Source organism: Cystoisospora suis (genome assembly GCF_002600585.1).
Source record: "Cystoisospora suis strain Wien I chromosome Unknown contig_938, whole genome shotgun sequence".
NCBI lineage: Eukaryota > Apicomplexa > Conoidasida > Eucoccidiorida > Sarcocystidae > Cystoisospora > Cystoisospora suis.
Window position 1 is genome coordinate 61,337 of NW_027153739.1, and position 11,506 is coordinate 72,842.

The following is an 11,506-nucleotide window of genomic DNA, read 5'->3' on the forward strand; positions in this document are numbered from 1 at the left end:
GAACGGTGCGTCAGAGTTACTAGATGTCACATTTCTGGTGAGTCGCGGTTGTCAGCGTTTCAGAATTTCGGCGTGTACTTGTCCAATTTGACCCTTTGGCGTTTCTCGGCGCTTGAACCGTATGAGGCAATTCTCCTGCGTGTATCCCGTCAGAGCAGATGGGCGCAACCACCTTGTTGTAAGGCTGTGTGCCTTCGCTTGCCATTTTTCTTGTGCGGCCGGCTCACACTCCGGATGCAGGGGACGTGCTGGGTACTGTAGTCCCTCACAAGCGAAGGCGCGTGATCGTGTGCATCTGAAGAGGCCAAGCTGTGCACGCCTTTTCGTCTTTTTTCAAGCCCTCCGCGTAGGAGAAAACACGGCGCGTTGTGGCAGCTGACAGGCAAAAATGGCGCTTTCGCGTAGGCTCGTGGATTCTCGCCAGCGACGGTTTGAGAGCCACCACTTTCCGCACGGAATTTCCTTCGTTGCTCCCGAAAAGCGCCACCCGTCCCGGGTAGGGGAGCGTCCCAGCTTTCAGCATCGTGGTGGCAGTGAGACTCTCCGATCAGCTCGGACTGCATTCACATCGGATGTAAAAAGCCTCGCGCGCCACGCTGTCGGTCTGTGCCGGACAGGCGGGTCTCGTTTCACTGTCAGATCCGCCGCCACTTGCAGAAAGTGGTCCGGCAGTCTCAGTCCGGACTGCCAGCTCACTGTTGAGTCAGTCACACGGGTGTGGACGCTACAGGCGTACGCAGGCTACCGGGAGTCTGTGCATACCTAGTGCACGGGCACTGATGACAAGGGCTTTAAAACGTGGTTCCACAGAATTCGTGCTAGTGCTCGGGGATTTCGCCCCGCACAAGGCCGTGCGCAAGAGCCTGGAGAAACTCCTCTGTGTTCTGTCGGGCTACGTCCACTGAGGCTAGTTCAGCCCGCTTCTGGTGTTTGCCGGATGCCGTTGTCATCCCCTCATCCACTAAAAGCAGTCGATTGCAGGGTGCCCCTCTTGTGCGCTCAGTGGTAACCGGCCACATCTCTCACCTAGGCATCTAAACCGTACTGCTTCCTCGATGCTGCAGCACTTCAGCAGATACGAGAGGCACACTGCCCCCGGCTGGCCCTGTGTTTTGTCCGCTTTGCGCCCCAGTGCTCATGCCACAGTACGTTGCACGATATGCGGGCCTATTCACCATCGGTCGTGCACCGGCTGCTCTGAACAGATGGCTTAATCAGACGGAACACACAAGAATACGTGTGAGCTTTTTGAGTCCTCTCCCTGACTGCGGACTCCTACGCAGTGCAACTCTCGGGTCGTTCTAGCGAAGCCCAGCGAGCCGAATATTCTTTCGCGCGTCTGCCACAGGTATCAGGAATGTCTTGACGGCGTACACGAACAACGCATTCAAAAAGGACCATACTCTCGCCTTCCACAGTTTTGTAAAAGCATCGACGCACGCAATCACACCTTGCAAAACATCAACTATTCCAACTCTTGAAGCTGAGGCACGTCAGCTCCACCGTCACCCCGTTCCACGCTGTTTGGACCCCGACAATCCGCTTTCGGCTGCCAAGCTTGCAGCTGAGGAATCTCGTCCTTGAAGCCCGGGCACTCAGCGGAGTCGGCCCCCCTCGTTGCGGCGCGCTCCTGCAGAACAGGCGTTGTAGCGGACAACCCTCCCTGTCCGGCTCTAACTGGCACGACCGTGCGATCCCGGTTGCTTTCTTGGTCTAGCTCGCCACAAAGACGCAGACGGGATCTCCGTTCACGCGGGCTTTCGGAAACGCAGATTAGGCGAGACTGAGAGGCCCCCCCCACAGAAGGCGAACTGTGTGATCCAGAGAACCCGACCAGTTCAGACTCTCCGGGGTCGATTGCTTCTGCTGGGTGGTCTTGTTCAGACTGTGGCGAAGTAAGGTGGCTACTCCCATCAGAGCCGGGAGTACCCGGCGACGACACAAGCACTGGGGATGACGACTGGCTGGCCAGAGCAGTCCACTCCGAGCTACCTTTTCCAGACGAAACAGCTGAAGGCTCATTAGCGCCCGAGACTCTGTCGGCAGTGAGTGAATGTGGCAAAACCCCTTCCACAGCTGAAGCTGCAGCTCCGGCCGCACCCAGTATGCTTCTGAGAGTACACAGAGCTGGGCTTAAAGGTGCGTCACAAACAGACACATTGCATCTACCTACCATCCCTAGCGCCGTCGGCGTAAAATCTGCAGGGGAAGCTGTCTGATTTGCTTGGGAAAGAAACTGAGAGTGACAGTGTCCTGTCTCGCAGGAACTTCGTTGGTTCAGCTCTACCACAGCCTCTCCGTCCTGTCTCTTGCCCGTAGTTGTCCCACTGCGTGCGGCCAGTTCCCTGACAGCACACACGGCAGTCGCATTGCTTTGACTCAACGTGGCCGGTTCTTCGGCCCCTCTTCGAGGGTTAGACCTTCCCGGTACACACAATGCAGCCGTGATATTTGTTGCCTGCTCGTACTGTGGGTATTGCTCGGCTGGCTGTCTGCAAGTGTTTTCTTTGCATACAAGAATCGCTTCACGATCTAGTACTTCAGTATGCTCAAACCCCTCGGTCGCAGCCACCCCTTTCAGGCCTTGGTTGAGGTCGAACATGTCGCCTTTCGCTACCGCATCCCTGCGAGGAGACCTGGACTGTCCCTGAGTGCTGGAGCCCAGTTCCATCCTCTGTATTTCTGTGCCTGTTGAACTATCGGCAAGAGGGGCGGTATGCACCGATGCATCGCCATCACCAGGTTCCTCCACGTCATCTTTTCCCCAGCTGACGTCACTCTCACTCTCCCCCCCATCCTCACTTCCGTCTTCCTCGTTCAACAGCTGCTTCTGGACTATACACATAGCCGAGAAGGGGTCTGATGTAAGCTGAAGCTTGTCAACGGCAAACTCACGACGTGGATTTCCACCCAGTGCTGTTTTCTGAGCTACTGGGATGTCAGGCGTGTTGGGGAGAGCTGTAACAACTTCTTCAGCACCCCCCGTCTTAACCTCCGCACCGAGGTCGGGCATTTCTCCATTGAAGGAAGCAACAAAGTCTGCGGGCTCGTGGTCGTCCTCGCTTTCTCCGTCGGTCAGGCGAGCCTGCAGAACACCTGGCGCACCTGGATTCATGGGCTCTTCAGGAGCTTGACAGCTGCCGAGCCCAGCTGTGTGTTTAACCGCGACAGCATGCGGACTGGGCGGTCCCACTCGGAGCGAAGACACATTACTGTCTCCTGAATGGGGCGCCCCGCCGCCGGCCAACCGCCAGCGCTCAGCCATTTCTTTGTACGCTAGGACTTGCTCCCTGAGTTCTAGCCTTTTTTGAGCCTTCTGTTGATGCTCTTCTTCCACTGCGCTGCAGTTTGCGTCCATCTCGTTGCCCACTGCCTCCTCTGCTGCACGCTGTTCTTCCGCTCTCCTCTGGCGCACGGCTCGAACGGCTACCCCTTCCTTCCGAGCCTGCAAAAGCAGGCGGGAGTCCTCGCATCGAGTAAGATCCTCCTCCTTCGGGACCCCGTCATCGCGTACCTGCTCCTCGAAGAATACTGACAGGAAGCAGTCATCCGGAAAAGACGGCAGGACAACAGCTCCGTCCATGCCTTCTTTCCTCACCTCCAGGTACCCACCTTCCTTCGTCATATCGGTATGGAAGGCCACCCGAGCAGTTGAAATTTTCCTCCCATGAGTCAAAACGACTGGCTCGAACTCTCCTTCAGATCCGAAACACTCCCCAGCCGTCCGACCATCGTCGCGAGATGTGTGATGGGCATCGGCACTTGCATACTGCGGAGCAACATGGAGAAGCCTTAGAAGGACATCGCCAGCAAGAGGAATGCCCGGCACATCAAACCGTACACTCCCATCGGACACAGAATAGACAGGCAAGCGCTTGAAGGCCTCTAGAGGTACACGGGTCCCTTCACACACGGACAGACGATTCGAGTACTCTGGCCTGGCTACTTCTTCGATTGGCGCCGGCAAAAAATGCTCTAGCGACGAGAAAGCAAGCTGACCCTGATACCAAACTTCAAGAATCGGTCTGAATAGCCCAGATTCTGCCTCCACGGCGCGCGCAGGTGGCGAATGAGGCTGCTGGGCAGAAACTACCGCAGGCGGACGCGGATCAGAAAACGATGGCACGCCGTTAAGAAGCACTCTTAAGAGTTTCTTTGTAGCGAACTGCGGATATATCGAGGCTTTCACGCAAGTCTGCTGGAAAAACCTGAGAAAACGCTTCTGACTAGGAAGAAGAACGAGCGGGTCAGTGGTGTCTACGCCGCACGCTCTCTCTAGTGTCCGTACAGCTTCTTGAAGACTGGAGGCAATGCCTGCCCAGTGCAGATACGCTGCCAAAAACGTGATAGACCTGGAAAAGCCCTTGAAACAATGAACCAGGAGTATACTGTCGGAGTCCGACTCCAACCATTTGTGTACGCTCATGATCAGCGAAAGCGTGAGAGACAGAGGAGGGTAGGGCAAGCCTCGGTACGCCACGTCAATGACTGTACCCGTGGGAAACAATGGCTCTCCGGAAGACTGCTTTGCTGGATTGTCTCGGGCGGACGAAACACTTGAGGAACAGGGGACCTCCGCTCTAGACAGGGGAAGTTGCTGGTACTGGCGCTCAGACATATTCAAGATGAGATATTTATTCGCATGATGCCTTTCAAGGTACGCGACTACCAAACCTGTATTGACTGCCTCTGGGTCGGGGTACTCCATCATCCACACGTTGTTTGTCACTGGAAACATGCCTGCAAACGCAAAGATATCGTACACGGAAGCAGAGAAAGCCCCCGGCCTCGGATTCAGCTCTTGGCATTAGGAAGATCGCGGAATGCCTCCTCAGCAGCGTGTGTGCGAAGCGCCTCCACTCACGTCAATCTACCAGAGTAACAGCATACTCAGCGGCCACGAGAATTGTGATGCTAACAGGCATACAAACACGGAGGTACAGCCGACTTGCTGGTAACGGTCGCACCGTCCAGAGCCATCGGAAGAATCCAACACATCGGACGTGGAAGTTGCAGTGAAGTAACAAACACATCATAGAGCACAGAAAGGAAAAGTACCAGGAAAAAACCAGAATCAGAGCAAGTGCCAAGGCCAAACCCTGTTTCCGCAGCAGGTTGTGGGTTTCACGTAACCAGCGGAGAATGCGCCTCCAGGGATCGGACACGGGAATCAACACCGTACGTGAACACAGCAATTCATAACGCCTTGCAGCTCTGGATGGAAAAAAAGACACAGAGAACGGACTTCCGAGGTGCGAACGTACGGCGCACTCGAGGAAAATTCAGCAAACTCTCCATCTGCGTCGCTTCTCACGTACCGGGTGGCCGAAACAGCTGTTGAGATGACTGTTCGATCGTGTCCATCAGTGACTGCGCTGCAGCAGCGGCGAAACTGGCTACTATTGAGCTAAGCGACCCAGACTCTGCTGTGGCTGCATCCGAAAACACCAATCCGCTCGGAGAGCCAGGGGCTGCAGGGCTCCCAGATGTGCTTGTTACCCCTGTGCTGCACCTGCTGGCGCCCGTGCCTTCGCCGTCCACCGCACCAGCTGCGCCCGATGCTCCACTAGACGTCAGGCGCCCACAGGCACGACGTTCAGAAAAGCCCGAAGTCTGCAGAGCCGCTGGCTGGACCCCCCCTTGAACTGGCCTGTCCGTACAGCTGCCTGAGCCGCACGAGGCCGCTGAAGGCGCTGCACCATTTTCCACTAGGGCCGGAACAGCGGAAAGCTCCTTTGGCCTGTGTGGAACAAGCAGAGGGGGTCTATCATATTGATTCTCTGTCGCAGAGGATCTGCGACAAGGGGACTCGTCAGCCGGCTTAGCAACCGTCTGCAGAAGAGCCTCTTGCGCTGAGCTAGTCAGGTTGCGAACCGCCGCAAGGAAACCCATTGTCAAAACCTCATCAAGATTATGAGCCCTGCCAGGCTGAAAACCTTCAGCCCGTGCTCTCGTGGACACTGCGGACCCGCTGCGGGACCCGCCACACCCTGCCTCTACGCGACGTGCAATCTAGTAGCTTTCCTCAGTGCGGCCAGAATGGACGGAGAGCTCCACTCTTGGATGCCAGTCCTCGAGATCAACGATGGCGTCAAGCAAGCGGGACATAAACCGCGAGTCAACGGACCACAGGACCGGCGTCTGCCAAAGACCGACGCATTGGACCAACAGCCATCAGCGCGCTCCCAAAACGCCGCAGTACTTTAGGACAGCCGAACTAACAGCCCTGTCAGAATGGTAGTAAGTTGTAGAGGGTAGCGCCGCTCAAAAAGACGTTGTGACCGAGTGCCAAGAACAGAACACTGAGTGGCACACGCCGCAACGCGTAGGAGCGACGCTGGTGCGGCGCCTGCTACATGAGTTCCGCACGAGGCGTCTAGCAGTCTTGACCTCCAATGACTGAACTGCTAGAGAATTATATTTGAATACGGAGCTCCGGTTGAGCTGGACGTGTACAGCCCTGTAGGCGAGGAGCGAGCCCTTCAGTCCCGGGTTGGTGACGGGCCGGCCCGTCGCCACTCGCATGCGCGTTGTCGGCGTGACAACATGGAGCATTTTCGGAGTTCTGAGCAGTACTTCCATCAGGACTTTTTTCTCTAGTTGGTACTTCATGCTGGATTTTGTTACGCATAAACAAGTGTTGTTGGGTGATACCGGTGTCTCCTGCTTCTCAGTAGTGTCTTGAGGATGAGCGCCTGCATGCAACTTTCCTTTGGCGAACCAAATGCCTTTCGACGGGAGTGAACTAGACTTACCGTTCTGCAGCGTCAATTTTTGACAACACGATGATTTAGACAGCGTGATGCCTCATTGCTGGCTGCCCAGACATTCCGGAAACGTTATTTCGCTCGATGGTTCGATCCAGACTGCAGTTTCCCAGACTTCGCCATTTCTTCCGCCAGCGGCCTCCCTCGAGCATGGCTTCTTAGTGTCCCTATGTGGATGCAGGGTCTACAGAGGACAGCCCATTTCGTACAGCTTGTCCCACAGTCCTGACTGAGCTCCCCCGCCGATCGCGGCGTGTTTTTTGTTGCGGGTCCTATCTTCGGTTCGCTGAGAGCAGGGCGTCTTCTTTTTTGTCCGGGGTAGGACATTTCCGTCCTGCTCGTAGACGCATGCGGGGTACGCTAACAGCAACTGGTGACTCTTGGACGCTACGGCTGCCAGGTCATTCGCTCTCGCCGAGCGCTCTGGTTAATTTCACACTCGCCCTCGCTATGTACTCCTCCCCATGGTTCCGGATGTAGCTTTCTGGAAAATGTCGACGGAGGCGTCCGCAACGCCCTCCTTGGAAAAGGCATCAAGGATGGTCGGATCAGGCGAGTTGCTGAGGCAGCGGCAGGACAGTAACCAAAAGCTTTCCGTTCTCCAGGAAATGCAAGCTCTGCAGGCCAGGCTTGAGGCAGACATCCAGCACCAGGAGACGAAAATCTATGAGATGGAAGGCGATTACCTTGCCGCCACAGCGGACGTTGGCAACATGATCAAAGGATGGGAAGGATACTTGTGTGAGCACGAGCGATATAGCGCTGGTGTGCCAGTGCCAAACTGTACATTCTTTCGCAGCGAATCTGTGTAGCAGTTCCGCACAAAGCATACACTCTTTTCACGGACACGGGTGCCGAAGGCAGAGAGCCGAATGTCGGCGCAGTGTCTCAGCCCGGTAAAAGTAAATAGATAACGCATATATATGGTCGGCTTCACACGATAACTTGCTAGTGCAGAAACAGCGTGAACTCCTTTCATGTTCGCTTGTTCACAGCCTCGGGCACAAAAGCGCGCAGGCCGCCAGGCAAGCTTTCGACGCCGTCCGGAGCCCAAGATCGCTTGTTCTCCCTCACCAGCTGCACCAGCCAAGTGTGGAGGGAGTTTGGCCCGTGGAGTAAGTCGGTTAACCTACACACCATTGCGGACCTCGTAGACGTTTTCCTTTTTCAGCTCACGGTTCCGGTATCGTCCTCGTTCAAGCGGTCGGCATTTTCTCCACCTGTTTCTGAATGAGCTATCGTAGTGCACTCCGGCGGCTGGAGCACCACTAAGAGACCCGCACACTGGTGAGGCAGCGGGGGCTGCGGGTTCGTAGCACACACTTCCTGCGGCCGAACGCACAGCATTTTGGATGGATGCTAGACTCGTCGTGGAGGATGAGAAGAGGCTTTCTTTGTGTAGAATATGTGGGCAGCATTGTCGGGTAGTCAATCTGGTGCGGTGATGCCAGTCAGTGCCCGCTCCGTGAACGTTGCTGTGTTCTCGCGCAGCGGATGAGGATCCGGCGTCGATGGGAGTTGGCACGGGAAATGCCAAACCCTGGCAGAGTGCGGGAGTGCCCCCTGTGGCGCCAGCGAGCCGTCAGTCAAGTTGCTCATCAACAGGACGTCCTCCGAAGCGCAATCAAAACAAAGGAAACAGTACTAGTCACTTTTTCAAAGCCTCCGGGAGCAAGGGCGGAACTCCTGCCGATCTTGTTAGATCAGGTGTCAGCCGGGATCCTGACGATCGGAGCGCTGAAGGCAGCTCGGTAGCAGGAGGTTCTCATACCAAAGGTGGAGGAACCGTTTTCTAGCGGCGTATGCCGGCTGCGTTGGCGCAGGGCTGGTTTTACTTTCTTTTTCCCCGACTTGACCGCCAAGAAAAACCAACTCTTGCATGTGCGTTTAGTTGCACCCCCGTGTCGTCTTGGGTTTCTGGGCGCCGTTGTCTCGCAGGTTATCCAGTCGCTGGGATCGCTAGCTTACGAATCTGTTTGACTTTGATGGGCGCCGACAGGAGCGAGGGTGATCGTTGTCCGGTGACGAAGCCTTCAGTGAAGGACCCTTCACGGCGTTCCCACAACCGGGGAGAAGTCGTGACATGCAGCCGACCTGGGGCTCGTGAACGCGAAGTGACATTCGTAAACACACATTCCTCTGTCGGCGACCGAGTGCAGGCACGGTGGCCCGCCAGGGACGGGCTCCAAGGGAACGTCGTATAGACATGTAGTCGCTGCTAATGTTGCAGTTCCCTGTCCTGTGCGCTCTGTCACGCTTAGCACCGCACTCCGAAGGCTAGAAGGGCCTCAAAGAATTGACATACACTGTCAAACGTCTCTACAGGGATACGATGCGGACAACTTCGGACTCGAAAATTGCAGGACAGTCACATTGACAATGCAAATCACACCGGAACACATTGTCCCAGCAGACCAGCAGAGAGTGGTGTAAACAAGGGTTTCCCAGCCGGACACAACCCCTGGTCAGTCAGACCGGCATACGAGTGTAGTGGCACAAACGGATCTCGTTTCACATCCCCTCTGAGGAATCTTCCCCGGGGTCGGTCTCATCTTCTGAATCTTCTGGATCGCCCGCCGTCCCGGATTTGCTTTCAGACGTGTCATTCTCCTCCGAAGAAAAGAACTCCAGTGTTGTGGCTTTCCAGCCAGCCACCCGCCCATGCTCCAAGAGGGCAGGTATGCTTCGTAGATCCATTAGCTCGTGGGCGAGCTCCAGAGAATCGTCGCCAGCAATAACATGTCTAATGGCGACGCCGGGGAACTTCTCCCTGAGTATGTTCATGTTCTCAACCGGAACACCGGCATTGTCGAACAGATCATCGTCCTCCGGCTCAATATCGGTGAGCGTTCCTTCCGTATTTGGCTTGTCAGCCTCAGTAGGGAGAATGAAGTCAAAAACAATACCTTTGCCCGTTTCAACCTCTTCGTCCGAAAACGAACTTTTGGGGTCGTTCCTAATCTTCTGTTGGCACGCTTTCAAAGCAGGCAAGATACTCAGGAAAGAAGACAGGCTACCGTCCACAAGGGCCTCGAGTTTACCCTTATCGTTGGTGAAAGCAACCGCAGGAAATGTGCCCGGAGTGGCAACAGTGGCCTCGAGTGCCAGAATCGTTGTGTTGAATGCTTGCTGCGCTGCAGTTTGCTCCGCTTCGCAGTCACCACCGTCCCTGCACTTCCGTGTAGCTAGCCAGGGGGCCAGGTGCCACGTACGTTCTCCACCAGTTATTTTTGTTGCGGTGATCGCCACCTCGCGCGCTCCTTTTACTTCCTCCGAAGCCTTTTGCATGATCTGCTCCAGGTAACTAGACAGTGTGGCTTTTAGCGGACTCGTGTCACACTCGTGCGGTGCCCCAAGCTCTAGCGTTTTCGCGGCACTCTTCGAAGCCTTCTCCAAACGCCTGATCCAGTTCATTGTTGCCTTGATATCCAACAGATCTTTCAACCCATTCTTACACTTCATGAATTTGTCGAAGTCCACGCCTCTCCAAAAAGACCACAGAGACCTGCCGTAGTCCAGCTCGTCGTTTTCGCCTGAATAGCAAAAAGGCGAGAACCGGCCAAGCACTAGTGCACTCTCGCACTCTGTCACTGCGAGTACTCTAGGATGTCACGTGGAGAGTACGCACTCTGTCTCGCTTTCACGCCCGCTTTCTCCCCCGTGCTACCCGGAAACAGCGAGCCATGACAGCCACGAACTATGTGAAGAAATAGCTGGGACTTTGTTTACCCTTTCCTTACACAGCCTCAGCACAAGCTTCTGAAACCGCGCTACCCAGGTGGCGCAACAAGAGGCATCACTCTAGAGATTTCACGACACTCTAGCTGATGACGAGCGTACCGGAAAGCCACGGTAACTACAGAGTCCGTATTCTGTCTAGGCCTGCATACCCAGAGTGAGAACAGTACTACGCTCCCAACTGGAAGTAAATGGACGCTCAGCAAGGCCGAGCCCAACCAAGGCCGCGCCGCTTTCCCTGCCACGCGAACCCACTCACGGGCAAATGAGCAAGAGGTTTACCTGGCATGAACGGAAGGCCTATCGCAGCTTGCACTCCTCCGAACCCAACACCGGAGATTACATCCCACCTGAGCGGGCGATTATGAGCCTTGTACTGCTCCGACAGTCCAACAATAGCGCCAGCCTGGAAGGCTCCTTTTGTTCCTGCGCCTGACAATACTAGAGCATGGCACGCACCCTCCCTGGAAGGATCGAAAGGCGACACACCGTTCTCGGGGGCACGAAGGAACTGCTTGATCTTTTCCAGAGACACACGCTGAGGTTGAGTGGTGTTGCGCTTGAGATCGTCCGGTATATCCGTGTCGGTGTGCGCTGCGTACACGTCTTTGGGGACGTCAGGTTTAGGGACTTCTTTAACACCCAGGTACGGTTCCTGCATGAACTCATTCATAAGACCCTCAAGCATTGTACTGTTCTTTGACAACATTTTGTACATCTGTTGAACGAAGTCCGCACTAATCTGGTTACCGCCTGCCGCCTGTTGATTGGCTACACTGTTAAGTAGGTCCGCCAGGTCACCTCCGTCTTGACCGCCGGCGCCCCCTAGCAGACCCGGGATAGCACCAAACCCGGGCAAACTGCCAATCCCGCCGATGCCCTGGATTCCGCCCAGGCCTCCCAGTCCTCCTAAACCAGGAATACCGCCCAGTCCCCCCCCCAGCCCGCCTCCGAGCATACTTGGCAAGTCGGCCTGCTCATCGCCGTCACTGTCGTCTTCT

The 11,506-nt window shown here is 55.7% G+C and overlaps 3 protein-coding genes across 3 annotated transcripts; 1 reads left to right on the forward strand and 2 right to left on the reverse strand.

Moving 5' to 3' along the window:
- Positions 1-1,207: 1,207 nt before the first annotated feature.
- On the reverse strand, positions 1,208-7,821 carry CSUI_002251 (phosphatidylinositol- -trisphosphate 3). The gene is made up of 2 exons (XM_068062453.1): positions 5,319-7,821; positions 1,208-4,740 (listed from the first exon to the last, which is right to left on the reverse strand). Exons 1-2 carry the CDS (start codon positions 5,890-5,892, stop codon positions 1,466-1,468), a joined length of 3,849 nt encoding a protein of 1,282 aa, XP_067925581.1. The 5' UTR covers positions 5,893-7,821; the 3' UTR covers positions 1,208-1,465.
- CSUI_002252 (histone acetyltransferase subunit nua4 protein) lies at positions 6,492-8,650 on the forward strand. The gene is made up of 3 exons (XM_068062454.1): positions 6,492-7,508; positions 7,763-7,882; positions 8,259-8,650. Exons 1-3 carry the CDS (start codon positions 7,232-7,234, stop codon positions 8,561-8,563), a joined length of 702 nt encoding a protein of 233 aa, XP_067925582.1. The 5' UTR covers positions 6,492-7,231; the 3' UTR covers positions 8,564-8,650.
- A 534-nt stretch (positions 8,651-9,184) lies between these two features.
- Positions 9,185-11,500, reverse strand: CSUI_002253 (patatin family protein). The gene is made up of 2 exons (XM_068062455.1): positions 10,788-11,500; positions 9,185-10,300 (listed from the first exon to the last, which is right to left on the reverse strand). Exons 1-2 carry the CDS (start codon positions 11,461-11,463, stop codon positions 9,279-9,281), a joined length of 1,698 nt encoding a protein of 565 aa, XP_067925583.1. The 5' UTR covers positions 11,464-11,500; the 3' UTR covers positions 9,185-9,278.
- Between the last annotated feature and the right edge of the window lie 6 nt (positions 11,501-11,506).

Excerpts from the sequence above, each read along its gene's own strand:
- CSUI_002251 (XM_068062453.1), bottom strand. The coding sequence starts at position 5,892 with ATGGGTTTCCTTGCGGCGGTTCGCAACCTGACTAGCTCAGCGCAAGAG. Across the intron at positions 4,741-5,318 it reads ACAGCTGTTTCGGCCACCCG|GCATGTTTCCAGTGACAAAC; the intron begins GTACGTGAGAAG and ends TTGCGTTTGCAG.
- CSUI_002252 (XM_068062454.1), top strand. The coding sequence starts at position 7,232 with ATGGTTCCGGATGTAGCTTTCTGGAAAATGTCGACGGAGGCGTCCGCA. Across the intron at positions 7,509-7,762 it reads AGGATGGGAAGGATACTTGT|CCTCGGGCACAAAAGCGCGC; the intron begins GTGAGCACGAGC and ends GCTTGTTCACAG. Across the intron at positions 7,883-8,258 it reads GAGGGAGTTTGGCCCGTGGA|CGGATGAGGATCCGGCGTCG; the intron begins GTAAGTCGGTTA and ends GTTCTCGCGCAG.
- CSUI_002253 (XM_068062455.1), bottom strand. The coding sequence starts at position 11,463 with ATGCTCGGAGGCGGGCTGGGGGGGGGACTGGGCGGTATTCCTGGTTTA. Across the intron at positions 10,301-10,787 it reads AGGCCTTCCGTTCATGCCAG|GCGAAAACGACGAGCTGGAC; the intron begins GTAAACCTCTTG and ends TTTGCTATTCAG.